General features: G+C 45.5%; 1 protein-coding gene across 5 annotated transcripts in view; it reads left to right on the top strand.

The window, feature by feature from the left end:
• Nucleotides 1–13777, top strand: part of ROBO1 (roundabout guidance receptor 1) — a 940924-nt gene that overhangs the window by 607429 nt on the left and 319718 nt on the right. The window contains exon 1 of one of the 5 annotated variants that reach the window (XM_083171922.1): nucleotides 1347–2301. The exons of the other annotated variants lie outside the window; for them this stretch is intronic. Coding sequence (XP_083028048.1) covers nucleotides 2244–2301 — 58 coding nt within the window. The 5' untranslated portion in view covers nucleotides 1347–2243. Of the gene's footprint in view, nucleotides 1–1346; nucleotides 2302–13777 lie in introns of those variants that run through there. 5 annotated transcript variants of the gene reach the window in all.

The following is a 13777-nucleotide window of genomic DNA, read 5'->3' as shown; positions in this document are numbered from 1 at the left end:
GAGAGATTGTGAACATGGCACCTAGAAGTATGGGTGTGTACTGCTACATCTGAGAGGAATCTTATAAAATGACTTATATACAAATGTAGATGATCCCCACAGCAGTTAGTAAGAGCTACTATACTTGGTAAACTGCTGCGAAATGGCACTGATGAAAATGTAACAGTGTAATGTGGGCAAGGTGAAATGAGGGAGATTGCTAGACTAATGAGGGAGAGAGGGAGATTGCTGCTATTTCAGGGAGTCTCCTGCAGAATGCAGGAGGGGAGGTAACTATGCCTACAGTATGTATATTTGCATCTGCGATCGCTTAAAAAAAAAAAAAAACAGTGTATCACAGATAAGCACTGGGATTGGGAATAACAGGATATCCCCCCAGTGATACCTGGACCAGTTGTACATTACTGCGGTAATTGGATACCCATCCACTAGTGCAAGGCATCACATGCGACACAACAAAACTCACCTGGCAGCTCCCGGGTGGATTGATTGCATAATACTGCTTTCACATTGCAGAAATGGGTAATGACACGGTATTCTTAAATGGGACTTTAAAACGGGTCTGAGCCTTGAGACCTTTCACATTGCAGGTGAAAACCGTTTTAAAAATCATTTAATACCATTCAAACATTCAACCCGTTTAACTCCCAAGGGCCACGTTTCAAGCCATTGAAATAGAGCTGTTCATACTGCCAAAAAAACGGCTTTGAACCGTGTAGGACTCTGCTTTTTAACCGTGTTGAAATACCGGTTAACTTTAACCGGTAAATCAACACTGGCACTTTCACATTGCAGCCTTAAACGTTTTAAAATGGGAAAAAAACGGCAATATAACGTTTTAAAAGTGCGATGTGAAAGGGGTATTAGTTACATCCTATGCGGTCCTTCTGCATAGGATGTATCGTATGGGATCATAGTCATGGCTGGGGGATCCGATAGATCCTTGTGGCAGCCATGACAATCTCCATCTCGGACCAATATTCCTTCCATCATTATTTACGGTAATTACCCACATCAACTTTGAATCTATTATTATTATTTTTATTATTATTATTATCCAGATAATATTTAATACTTTGTATCAGCCCCCCCCCCCCAGTTGCTGTGTATATAAATACTTGTATAAATAATAATACAAATAGTGATGATAATAACAACAACAACAATAAAAATAATAATTATTATTATTATAGTAGAATGGAACTAGGTAACACGAGTGTAACCAGTAGGTGGCAGCATCGAGCCTGGATCTAGACACTGCACACACTACAGGGTTACATGTGTAACAAATAACAAAAGAGCAGTAGAATAGTAGGCGGCCCCTTTAAGCAGAGTTGCTGCTGCTGCTGCCGCTGAACCCATGCATCGCCTGCTTAGAATGAAATGGGGATCTGCCCGGGTCTGAGCAGGAGACAAGAGGGACAGACACAAGACTCTGCAAACTTCCCCGCAACATCCCACCTACAGTAACCGCAGCAGCAGGACCTGCAGCATCCCCTCTGCCTGCTCCCAGCCTCAGCTCTGTATCTGTGGGAAGAAGAGAGAAACAAGTACACCAGGAACTGCTAGAAGTTGCCACTGCAGCAGGGATCAGTGCAAATCTGCCTGGCTGAGAGATGGAGATACATGCCTGGGTGACTTCCTTACAGGGATAAAGTACAGCCTTGGCAGAGAGAGGCTGCCATCACATTCACATGAGTGCTGGGATAATTCCATGTGCTGAGGTTTCCCCTTCTATCCCTCCTCCTCCTCCTCCTGCCCTGGCTGATGTGATCTCAGGCTGCACCAGGGTCTGAAGTTGGCACCAGCTTGGAGTGCACTGGATGCCCCTGAGCTTGGGACTGAGAGTTCTGCAGAGGTGACAGAGACAAGTACTGAGAACTCTTTCTTCCTCAGCACCCAACGAGCTTTGCATATTCCTGGGGTACACTGGACACTTGGGCTGGAAGTTGCCACCCCTTGCTGCTGATGAACACCTCATCTTCATCTTTGCTCCTGCACCCCCTATTTTTGTATATTCCTGGGGTAGCTGGAAGTCCCCCTCCCCTTGCTGCAGAGGAGCACCTTTCCCCATCTCTGCCCTCCTAGGATTTAAAACCCATCTCTGGAAACGTTGCTTATATTAAGCTCACTGGATTCTGGATTTACAAAACCTCTCCCAAGGAATTATTATTATTTTGGATTCTAAACCTCTTTGGGGGTCTCTGGGGCATGAGAGTGATCCCTGGCACTACTTGAGTACAATGAGTGCACCCTTGGCTCACTTTTGCTTTCTCTGTGGAATAATATGCATCGCATCAGGTAAGATAGACCCAAACTGTATAATAAGTGTGTGCACATGTCCCCAGAATTTTTTTAATTTTTTTTTTTTATAATTAAGAAACCCAACCAGAGCCAATTCTGTGCATTGCAAAACCATGAACCCTTCATCTGCCACTGCTGCAGAACCTCTTTAATTCAGAGGTGTAACTACCATAGTTGGTGCAGCTGCTACAGGACCCACCATGGGGGTGCATTCATGTAGAGTTATGCCTCTGTCTTGGGAGTTTTGTAAAGTACTACAAAGTGAACAACAAAGAGGTTCTGCAGCAGCCACGTGTTTAATCCGCCAGACTCTGTCATTGAGAAATCACTTCCCAAAGATTTCCCAGGTAATTACAGTCACACCAGAGGGGAGGGAGTGAAGCCAGTTATCAGCCCTCTAAAGCCCCCACATTTCTCCAGCAAGGTGCTTTGGATGCTCAATTTCTCATATTCCCTGGAGCATTCATTTGAGTGTCATAATCCTATAATCAATCCTAATTACACACTTACAATGCTGGTTGGAGAAATGCTAATGAGATCCCCCTCCTGGGTTATTGGGAATAGGTGCCCTTCTGCGGCAGGTAACAGCTTCAACTTTAGGGGTATTCAAAATTAGAGTTCACATTCAAATGTGAGTGGAAACAAACTTTGTAACTGGGCTAAGCCAATGTCTGGGTGATGTGAGCTGAACCTTTCTCTGCAAGATGTTAGATTGGTCTGATTGTTCCAGGTCAGGCTCATCCAGGGGAGACCATTGGCCATGCACAGTACTGGGGACGATGCCTTCAGTGGAGCTTTGTGGAGCCCTGTAATTTGAATTAACAATCTGTGAGCTTCCCATTGTTATTCCAACAACAGGGACAGAGTTTCAAGGAACAAGTTAATTTTCTATAGTGTTTGATGTAGCCCAAGGATGTAATTAGAACCCATTGCAACAGCCACCCACCCCCCACACACAGCTTTAGACATTGGTGATTCTCGGAGTAGTATAGGATGAGATAGATAGATAGATAGATAGATAGATAGATTTCAGAGTAAAAAAAAAAAAAGTTTATACTTGTGTTTGTCTCTCTATCTCTCTGCCAGATGCACTAAGCTTCAAAAGTGATAAAATGGAGAGTGATAAACAGCCAGCCAATCAGCTCTTCCTGCCATGTCACAGACTGTGTTTGAAAAATGTCAGACAGGAGCTGATTGGTTGGTTGTTTATCACTCTCCATTTTATCTTTTTTGAAGCTTAGTGTATCTGGCCCTTTTCTCTCTCTCTCTCTCTCTCTCTCTCAGGGCGGGATGTACTAAGCCAAAAATGCAGTAAAACCCCTATTTACCTTTGTTTTACCGCATTTTCAAATGTACTCACACCTGGCCACCCCATTTTCGCCGTTTTCTATCGCCGACCCCCGCCGTAGATACAGCCCCCCGTCACATGTCTTCCTCTAGGACCTCCTGGACCCGGAAGGTAAACTCCTTCAGCCAGACGTCCTTTCGGCTGTAGGGGGGAGGAGGAGGCGCCGGTGAGGTGATGGAGACCCCGCACACCACATCCCAGGCATCGCTGGTGGCCTCCGTCACCACACTGCAATGCTAGCCGCAAATGTTAATACATATATATGCTAGCATCGCTACGGTCAGGTGGCAAGGGGGCAGCGATGTATTTTAATACATCCCGCCTTCAGTGAGTGAACTGTCAATGACAAGCACTTTCACCATTGAAAAGACGGGCCACAGTCACAGAATTATATTGCGCACTTGGTTGTGGTGCATGATGACGCCACTGAAGCCACTTTTTCACACCACAGCTCATCCTCATATAAGAAATAATTCCTCCTTGTCCCTTGTCCCCAAATTGATGTGGCGTTAGGTAACTGTGATGCGGTCACCTTTACCTTCCCTCTGATTATTGCGCCATAGTTGCATTATCTAGATCCAAGCTATAGATCTTGCGTTTCACTTTTGAATTCCAACGTCCAATGTGTTTGGTTTGGGTTCTTGTTGTATCATTTGTCCCACAGCTCTGCCCCCTATGCGGGCCCTTGTCTGCGCCTATGTTTACCCTAACTCCTAATCTTAAGTGGCCTTCCTGGGCCAGCCGAAATGTTAGGAAGTCTAGCAGAGCAATCTGAAAACTATTGGCCATTATTGGTCCATTATATACACATGTGTGTGTGCATTGTATATGTGGATGCCAGTAATTGACCCCAGTTGTGACACTGAGAACTTCACTTTTTTTACTTCTCCTACTGGAATGTGTAATTAGGGACCTGGAAGAAATAAATAACTTTTTCTTACTTGTATCTTTTGTACTCTGGCTAATTTATCGCAGTGGATTAGTCTAAAAAAGATACCGATCACTCTTTGTGTTAAAGTTTATTTGCATGTTTAAAGACAATTGCCAGGGTGATGTATGGAGGAAGGAAAGATTACAGGGGAGGTAAGGGATTTAGGGGCCATTAGTTAGTGTTTGAGTTTGGTTTACTGACTGGTGAATGTTATCAGGACATCTCAGTTTGTGTGACTAGGTCTAATGTTCCCCTTCTGTGCTTACAGAACTCAGGGTCATACTCTAGAAAAGGTCTACGTCAGGGGTCTTCAACCTTTAAGACAGCGTGGGCCACCTAAAAAAATCCAGTGAAGCCCGAGGGCCACTAAACTCTACTGCGGTATTTCGGACAGCCTCATAGAATCACAGCTCCCCTATAACGTCAGCACAGTCCTTCATAGATAGTTGGCACAGCTGCCCATACTCAGAACATAACCCCCCCCCCCCCACACACACACATACCCAAATAGTTATCAGCAGCCAATTTGGGTTCCAGTGCAAACAGTAAAATTTTTGCCCCCCCCCATATATAATTTGATATTGAATAAATTGCACACACCGTAGGCGCGCTCCCAAAAAAGGGGTGTGGCCTAATTATAACGAGTGTGAACTAGCAGGAAAACCATTACCTGACACCTCTTTTGCAACCTGCATGACCAGACATTGGTTACCGCAGGAATGGTCGTTGTCCTCACACGCTTAAGTTGACTGTGACCTAGTACGCCTCACAGATCGAACCCAAACAATGAAAGGCTACTTAAATCAATATACACTGTTACACTGTTTATCCATAATACACATTACACATTATGCCACACACCGTGATGCCCATTACACATTAATCCACACAAAAATTATGCCCATTGCACATTATGCCCCACACTGATGCCCATTATGCCACAGACCATAATGCCAGCAGTACTCCTGCTTATACATATGATGCCCCAGCAGTGCCCCTCACCTAATGCCCCAGCAGTGCCCCTCACACACAATGCCCCAGCAGTGCCCCTCACAATGCCCCAGCAGTGCCCCTCACAATCAATGCCCCAGCAGTGCCCCTCACACACAATGCCCCAGCAGTGCCCCTCACACACAATGCCCCAGCAGTGCCCCTCACACACAATGCCCCAGCAGTGCCCCTCACACACAATGCCCCAGCAGTGCCCCTTACACCCAATGCCCCCAGTAATGCCCCACACACAATGCCCCCAGTAATGCCCCATACACAATGCCCCCAGTAATGCCTGCAGCATTGCCAGGTCCCCTGCTCCCGCCAGCTGTACCTCCTCATCCTGCAGCTTTGCCGGGTCACCTGCTTCCACCATCCATGCCTCCTCCTGCAGTTTCGCCGGGTCCCCTCCGCCAGCTGTGCCTCCTCCTCCTGCAGTTCCAGCACCGGGTCCCCTGCTCCCGCCAGCTGCGTCTCCTCCTCCCGCAGCGTCGCCGGGTCCCAACTCCCCAGCTCGTGACCAGACGTGCCTCCTCCTCCCTCAGCCGCGCTGGATCCACTCCTCTGCCCTGCCTGCAGCCAATGGAAATCGGGTAGGCGGCACCCGGGGGGACTCCATTACGCTGCCTCCCTCGGCAGCGTTTTCTTTTACTTAAAAAAAAAAAATCCTGTGCATGGCGGGCAGGGGGCCACTGAGATCAGCTCCGCGGGCCACTCGTGGCCCGCGGGCCATGGGTTGAAGACCCCTGGTCTACGTGATCCCCAGGGGATATGGTCATTTGGTCTACAGCAAGTTGGTCGACATGGGGATAGGTCGACATGGGTTAAGGTCGACATGGGTTTAGGTTGACACAAGCATTAGGTCGACAGTCAAAAGGTTGACATGGGGTTTTTGACTGTTTTTTGAGCCGACATGTGCCGACAGCTGGTATTTCATGCAATACCATCCACTTGGGCATGGTGGGAGAATAAAATAGTGTGCCAAGCGCAGCGAGGCACCGTGCCCGAAGCATAGCGAAGCGAGCGATGCGGTGCACTGTAAACTGTGTCCATGTCGATTGTGTTGACATTCGGGTAAAAATCCAGTGAAAAACCCCATATCGATCTTTTGATTGTCAACCTAGACCCTGTCGACCTAATACTTGTGTCGACCTATTGATCTGTCGACCTAAACCCATATCGACCTAAACCCATGTTGACCTAATGACTGTTGACCAACTTGCTGTAGACCAAACGATCCCAACCCGATCCCCAGTGTCCCAGCAGTGGCACTAAATGTCCCAGCATACCCTGCCAGCCAAGGCCGTGCAAGGACTTGTTCCACAGTTTAGCCTGATTGGGTTATACATTCTGCATGGGGCACCACAGACTGGCCCTAATGCAGGTTTGCTAAGTAAGCTACGAATATCGAATACCTGTCCCCTCGCCGCCGAATCCCCTCGGTACCATGCGGTACGAGAAAACATCCCTTCGCATGCCTCCGCTTACAGGAGAGATCAGCCGCTAAATGATTTCTACTGCAGTCTCAACTGACTTATTTTTGAGCGCTAGGATAAAAACAGGGCAGCGGATCATATAGTGTGTACCCAGTGTAAAGGTGCCCAAACACTAGTTCCATTGGGGCCCCTTTTCACCTGATTCCGACGCATCGGGTCAAGAAATCAGGTGGAAAGTGTGAAATCGCATGTGTGTGTGACCGATTCGGAGCCAGAGATCGCCATGGCTGCCATTAAACGTTCGTGGGATCCGGCAGCCATGACTAGGATCGCATTCCATACGGTGTATCGTATGTGATCCTACCACCCGGGAAGCTCCCAGGGAGTTCATGGGAAATCATATGAGACTTCTACCCTCAGTTTATGGGGGCCTTAAATAAACTGTTGTAGTTCCAACAGCTCATCTAGGCCTGCTGAGACTTGTAGTTCGACAGCAGCTTTATATTCTTAGATTGCCGAACTCTGCACTAAAATCTGCTTATAATGTGACTTCGGACGTGTGTTACATTTATAGAGATTATATAGGGGGATATTCAATTCAGCATTTCGACCGTCGGAAAGTCTAAATCCTGGGCCACTTTCGCTCTGCAGAATTCAATGTTCCGGCTGTGCAATGTCGGATAGTGGTCGGTGTCAGCTGTCGATTATTGTTGAAAATGACCGTAATCCGACTTGTTTTGAAGTCGGATCTGTTTTGTCGTTATCTGCCTTCAATGCTGTCGGTAACGGCAGCCTAGAATAGGCGGCAGCCGCTATTACTGCAGGCGGAATTAGCGGCCCGGGATGGAATACCGCCCATAGTCTATGTAGCTAGAGGTTCAGTTTACTTTATGATCTATTTCTTTTGTTTTCTGTTTGTCTTTCTATTTAAATAACTCAGCTGAATGTTACATTGGTGGCGTATAAATCATCCACGGTTCCAGAGAAATTCATTCTGTCTGTTATGTGCAATGCTTTGGAGGACCTCCGCCACTCATGGGGGCTTAATGTACATTTGCGCTGCTTATTGTCTGCTTTCAATGCCAGCTATTTATATGCGAGGTTGAAGGACATATAAGAAAAACATTTTCTTCTGGTGCAGATGGAATTGCTACATGGCATGGCATAATGGCAGGAGCGGGCTACGACTCCCAGCGCAGGTATTGTGGACCTGGAGAATGCCTGACTGTTTTCAACAAGGTCAACTTTCTCATTTCGTCCTGAGATTTATTTATTTTGTATTCCAAAGGATCAAGTGCTCTTTAACGTGCATCGGTTCGTTTTTTTTTTTCTTAACGGCTTTCAACGCTTAAAGATCATGGCTATTTCCTGTACACGTGCAGATACTGCTGTGGCGGTGACTGTCATTTTGTATTGAGCGCTAAAATACTCCGCAGTACGGCCTTGTGGTGGGACGTTAGTATTAGGCACTTTTTCAACTTTTGGTCATTAAGGCCCTTATTCTGATCGGTGCGGATATATCCGCGTGCGTTCGGCCCGCCGATGTTTTGTGTCTGCGCATGTGCAGAGGCGTCTCTGCGCATGTGCGAGCGGGGCGTACGGCCAAATCCCGCATGAAATGTGAACACTCCGAACAGGGGGTGGAGAGGGGCGTGAAGGGCTATTTGGGCTCATTACCATATGCATACGCCCCGCGTTTCATGGGAGTTCCCATGAAAACGCTGGGCGTACGTATGGTAATGCGGCCGTGACGCACGTGTAGGGGGCGGACATATGACATCGCCGGATGTCTGCTGCCCGCCCAGATCCCTGCTTTTGCACGGAAAAATGTCCGTGTGGTCTGAGGTTGCGGGAGCTGGTGGAGCACTCGGTCCTGCATTCGATGGTCTGCGACCATCGAATGATGGGGGAGGTTCCCTTAGATGGAGGAGGCGTATTCCGTGAAAAATACACGTGCGGTCCGTTCGGACAGCTTCTTACCGCATACGGACGGAGTTGGCGATCCGAATGGAAGGCGGGGTTTCGCACGCACGGTCCTGGCCGCATAATCGGCTCCGGCCGCACCGATCAGAATAAGGGCCTAAGTGAGTGGGAGGACATTTCAGTTCTCTTAAGCCGGATACGCACTATGGGCCAGATGCAGACATTTCTAGCAAGGCTGCAATTCTTGTAGATGGACAAATCCATGCTGCACTGCAGGCGGGGCAGAGGGAACAGGTGCAGAGAGAGTAAATTTGGGTGCGGTGTGTATAAATAAGAAAAAAATTATATTATTACAATTATAATAAATGATTAATTATCCATCGGAATACAGTCAGATGATGTCTTAAGGCAGTGGTTCCCAAACTGTGCGCCTAGGCTCCCTGGGGTGCCTTGGAGCACTTGCAGGGGTGCCTCAGGTTGGTGGTCCAGAACCAATTCAAATTATTTATGGCCAATGAAACAGGCAAAATCAGAGCTTGGGGCTTCCAATTATAAAATATGTGGGGAAACAGAAGTGAATTGTGTTCCTCACCACATAACTGGACCTAAGGATGACATTTAAGCACAACTTATTTAATTTAATCTTTTTTTTTATTTTTTATTATTGGTAACAAACTTTGGCCTAGGGGTGCCCTGAAAAATATTCTGATACTCTAGGGGTGCCGTGATTCAAGAAAGTTTGGGAACCTCTGTCTTAAGGTAAGATTCCCTTCTCTTTTTTTTTTTTGGGGGGGGGGGGGGCGATTGCAGTTGCTGTGTATTTTTATACACAGTTGGCGTAGAAGGAACACATACTCATCTTTCCCAAGTGTTCATTAATTTGTAACAGTATCTTGTCCCCGTGCTTGAAGTTCTCACTGAAATTGGGGATCCGGCTCACAAAACCACCTGTCAAAATGTCAACTGAAAAGCAAAGCCACCCACAGAATGTGTAAAAAATATTTGTCAGCTTATCTCCAAGGTATTTAAAAATCCAAGCGGGAAGTGTTGATTGGTATATTTTGGGGAATATTTGGTCATTAATCCATCATCATAGCCTTTCATTAAGCACTGCTATGTATTAACTCAAAGCATGTCTGCGTGACGGTAATTGTGAGACGGTAATAATCTATAGCAACAGCCAAAAGTGCTAATATAATATTTTCCTAAGTATTACTAATCCACCGTCTTTTTCTTGTCACTGATGTGTCAGAGCCTGTGATGTCATGTATGAGCCTGCCAAATGTATTGTCCGGACCCTGACAGAATATAGGGACGTATAAGACGGCGGAGGAAAATAGACAGTGTTGGTACTAACCATTAGCATACTACTTAATCTGTTAGGACACCTGCATATTTTGTTCTTCTTATACGGGAAAACAGTTTTGGCACTTTTATGCCAACCACAACATCCTGTGATGACCAACACGTGCAGCCAGGGAAGTGGTGGTGATGAGGGAGGGAGGGTAATGGCGGACTCTAGGCAAGTAAGTAAAATAAACATGATGCTGTTGCGTTGGCGCACCCATTTGCGCGCATTAGTGCCAGTCCCTATGAGGTCATGTGATGACAATCATACTGTACCAAGTTCACATTTTGCTTTGCGCTGTGATGAAAACAGAGACAGAAACAATGGCCCTCTGCAGAATCTAGCTCTGGCGGCAGGTTTAGGTTCTGTTCAGTTACCTGCAGTAAATAATCACTGGTGAAAAAAGGGAGGAAGCCTCAGGCTTGAACACCCGCGGCAATTCATTTACACTCCCTTTTTACCCAACAGCCCATTAAATTAACGTGTTAATGTACTTTAACAAGGGTTAATGGGTGTTTGCACACAGTGGGGCAGACTTATCAAGTCTGGTGAAGTGATAAAGTGGAAGGTGGTAACGCAGCAGCCAATTTGCCCCTAACTGTCATTCTTTTCCAAACACAGGCGGTAACTTGGCAATTAGGAGCTGATTGGCTGGTTAGTTATCACATTCCACTGTATCACGTTACACTTCTTAATAAATTTGCACCTGAATCCATGAAATGGTTATATGCAGTATTAACATGTTAACAGGGTTGCTGCATCCAGTGACCAGTAGGTTATTGCGGGGGGGGGTTCACCGCATAGGCAAGGCAAAAAAAAATCCCCAACGGGGGATTATGGAGTAGCCTTAGAGGATTAATTGATATTCAGCAAATCACTATGCCTGTTTGAATCCCCCACACAGACATTAAATAAAGTTCTGTTATTTGACTTTTTTTTTTTTTTACAGTCAATATTTATATTGGACAAATGCAAAATGAATATAAAAAAAAATAACGCGTCTTTAAAAGTTGGTAACGATCCACGCGGCACGCCCCGTTCTACGACAGTACAGACAGTCAGCGCAGATGTTTCCAGTCTGTTATGTTGCTCCAAAGCCGAGTTTAGCGAAAAACTTTTCAGATTTATTAAGTCGTCCAAAAAAATGTCTCCGTCGGGATTCCTTCATGAAAGAACCAAATTAAATACGCAAAAATAATCGCACATGTACTCGTTAGATGAAAACTGAAACTAATATGCCATGGGTGCATTAAAGAGGAATGCTATTGACTTAATAAAAGTGAGGAGAGCCCAGATGAGCAATTAACTTATGGGAATGTAACACACCTGGCCTGCGAATGAATGAAGTTTGTGAAATATCCCGTTTCATATCGTGCCTAGGGCATTAAATAACAAATCTATCACTTTTATAATGTAACAGCAGAAGTACAAAATACCCCTATATTGCTTTTAATGGCCCAGCAATAAACGAAAATTGCTAATGTCGAGTAACTGAAAGTATTTTAAAGGCTGGCGCTCTATAATTAACGGTGTCATCGACCGTCAAAATTCGGCTTTTAAATGTTTAGCGCAATCTTTCAGCCTTGTGTGGGGATTCCATTCAGAGTTTCCCTTCCTGCGATTCAACTGTAACTCACATAGAAATCCTCAAAATGATTAGCTGTTGCTAAAAGGAGCGCTAAGATTTTTAACCCTTGCAGTGATCAGTCACATGACTACAGCGAATAGTGTCCATTTTATATCGAGTTTGCAAAGCAGCCAATGAGATGTGGCATTGACCAATGGGTTTCACAGGGCAATAACAATTAATAATTAATAACGACACCCCAGGCAGCAAAGAGGAACTACACGGATTTTGAAAGGTGCAATGTGCTAGAATGAACGCTAGTCACTATGGGAAACACCCCATCTTCAATAGAACTCCCAACTTAGTAAATTTACCCGTCTTTCTATTATATGTATATGGGGCCCTTGTGGTACCGTACATGAGGGTTATTGCTGGTGGAAGTATTTTTAGGGTGCACATGGGCACAAGGCACCCATTTTTTATAATATTTTCCTGAGTCCAGCGGTGGCGGCAAGAGTACTGCCGCCGCTGGACTCTAGCGCTCTAGTGTTCAGACCCTACTTCTCCCATCGTTGCTCCCTGCAGAGAGGAGGGGGCGTGGCTGGAGTAAGCTGCACATGGTTCTCCTCTCCCCAGATTATCAGTTATAAATGATATGGATGTGTCAGAGAAATCATTCTACAAAGACAGTATTGCTTTTTTACAATCATTACATGATGTGGTTTTATCATTTCAGACCCGTAGCTGTGTGCAGTAAATGTGGTGTATTTTTGTCATCCAATTTATATTTTGAAGTTTAAGCCGATTTCATCCACAATGATTAATTTTCTTCCCATGTTTTCTGTCCACCTTTGCCCTTTTTGGACATATGGTTTGATAAATAGAGTCCCGCATGTATTATCCATATTAACAACATGGTCATCTGGCCATAATAATCAGAAAAAGTGCTGCCTCAGAGACCACGATAATCCCATTTAGCACTTATTGAAATTACAATATTGGACAAAACTGGCACGTTTCATCTCTGTAATGGGTTCAAAGCTCACTCTGTGTTCAGTGGCTGTAAGGTAAGCTGAACAATGAGCTGAATACACAGGTTTCTTGTGGTCCATACATAAAAAGCAAATGCATGGTATGCTTGGAGAACCAACCAATCAGCTCCTGAAATATTTCAAAGACATCCTGTAACATGTCAGGAGCTGATTGGTCGGGACTTTATCTCTCTTCAGATATCTCTGGCCATCGTACAGTAACCAGGATCTTTCCAGGACAGTGACATCCAAGACATAGAGTACCCAGGAACAAAGGCCCTTATTCTAGATTTGGGTGGGGTTAACTTCAAAGTGAGATCTGTATTGCAGTTTAAAAATAAAGCAGCCAGTATTTTCCCTGCACAGAAACAAAATAACTCACCCAAATCTAACTCTCTCTGCACATGTTACATCTGCCCCCCTGCTGTGCACATAATTTGGTCCATTTGAGAAGGAATTTGCCTTTGCAAGTGAACCAGAATAAGGGCCAAAGAGCAGGTGTTTCCCTGATGTTCTGAGAGCTGGGCCCTCAGGCTGTCTTTGTCTTTGTTTTCTGCCTGAATAAAATGGAAAAGATTCAGGACTGTAAATGGCTGACACCTGAAATCTCTTCACGGGGGAACTGCTACTATCAAAGATACTGCTTTTTATTTGATTTTTTGCTTGTGCTCCAGCAAGAACCAAACCAGAGAAATACAGTCATATACATACATATGTGGCAGTGGTGGCTCTAGAGGAGCGGCTGCAGCACAGTTTAAAATTCAATTAGGGGAGCCACACCAACTGCCATTCCAAACTGACTCACTGGCAGTAGGTGTGGTTCCCCTATTTGAATTTTAGACTGCTGCAGCCCGAACTCTGGCACCACTGATCTGTGGTATTATTGTTTTTTATATTGT

The sequence above is a fragment of the Crinia signifera genome, chromosome 2 (assembly GCF_055691185.1).
Source record: "Crinia signifera chromosome 2, ASM5569118v1, whole genome shotgun sequence".
Classification (NCBI taxonomy): domain Eukaryota; kingdom Metazoa; phylum Chordata; class Amphibia; order Anura; family Myobatrachidae; genus Crinia; species Crinia signifera.
Note: the sequence above shows the minus strand (reverse complement) of the source record. Positions and strands in the feature narration are given on the sequence as shown.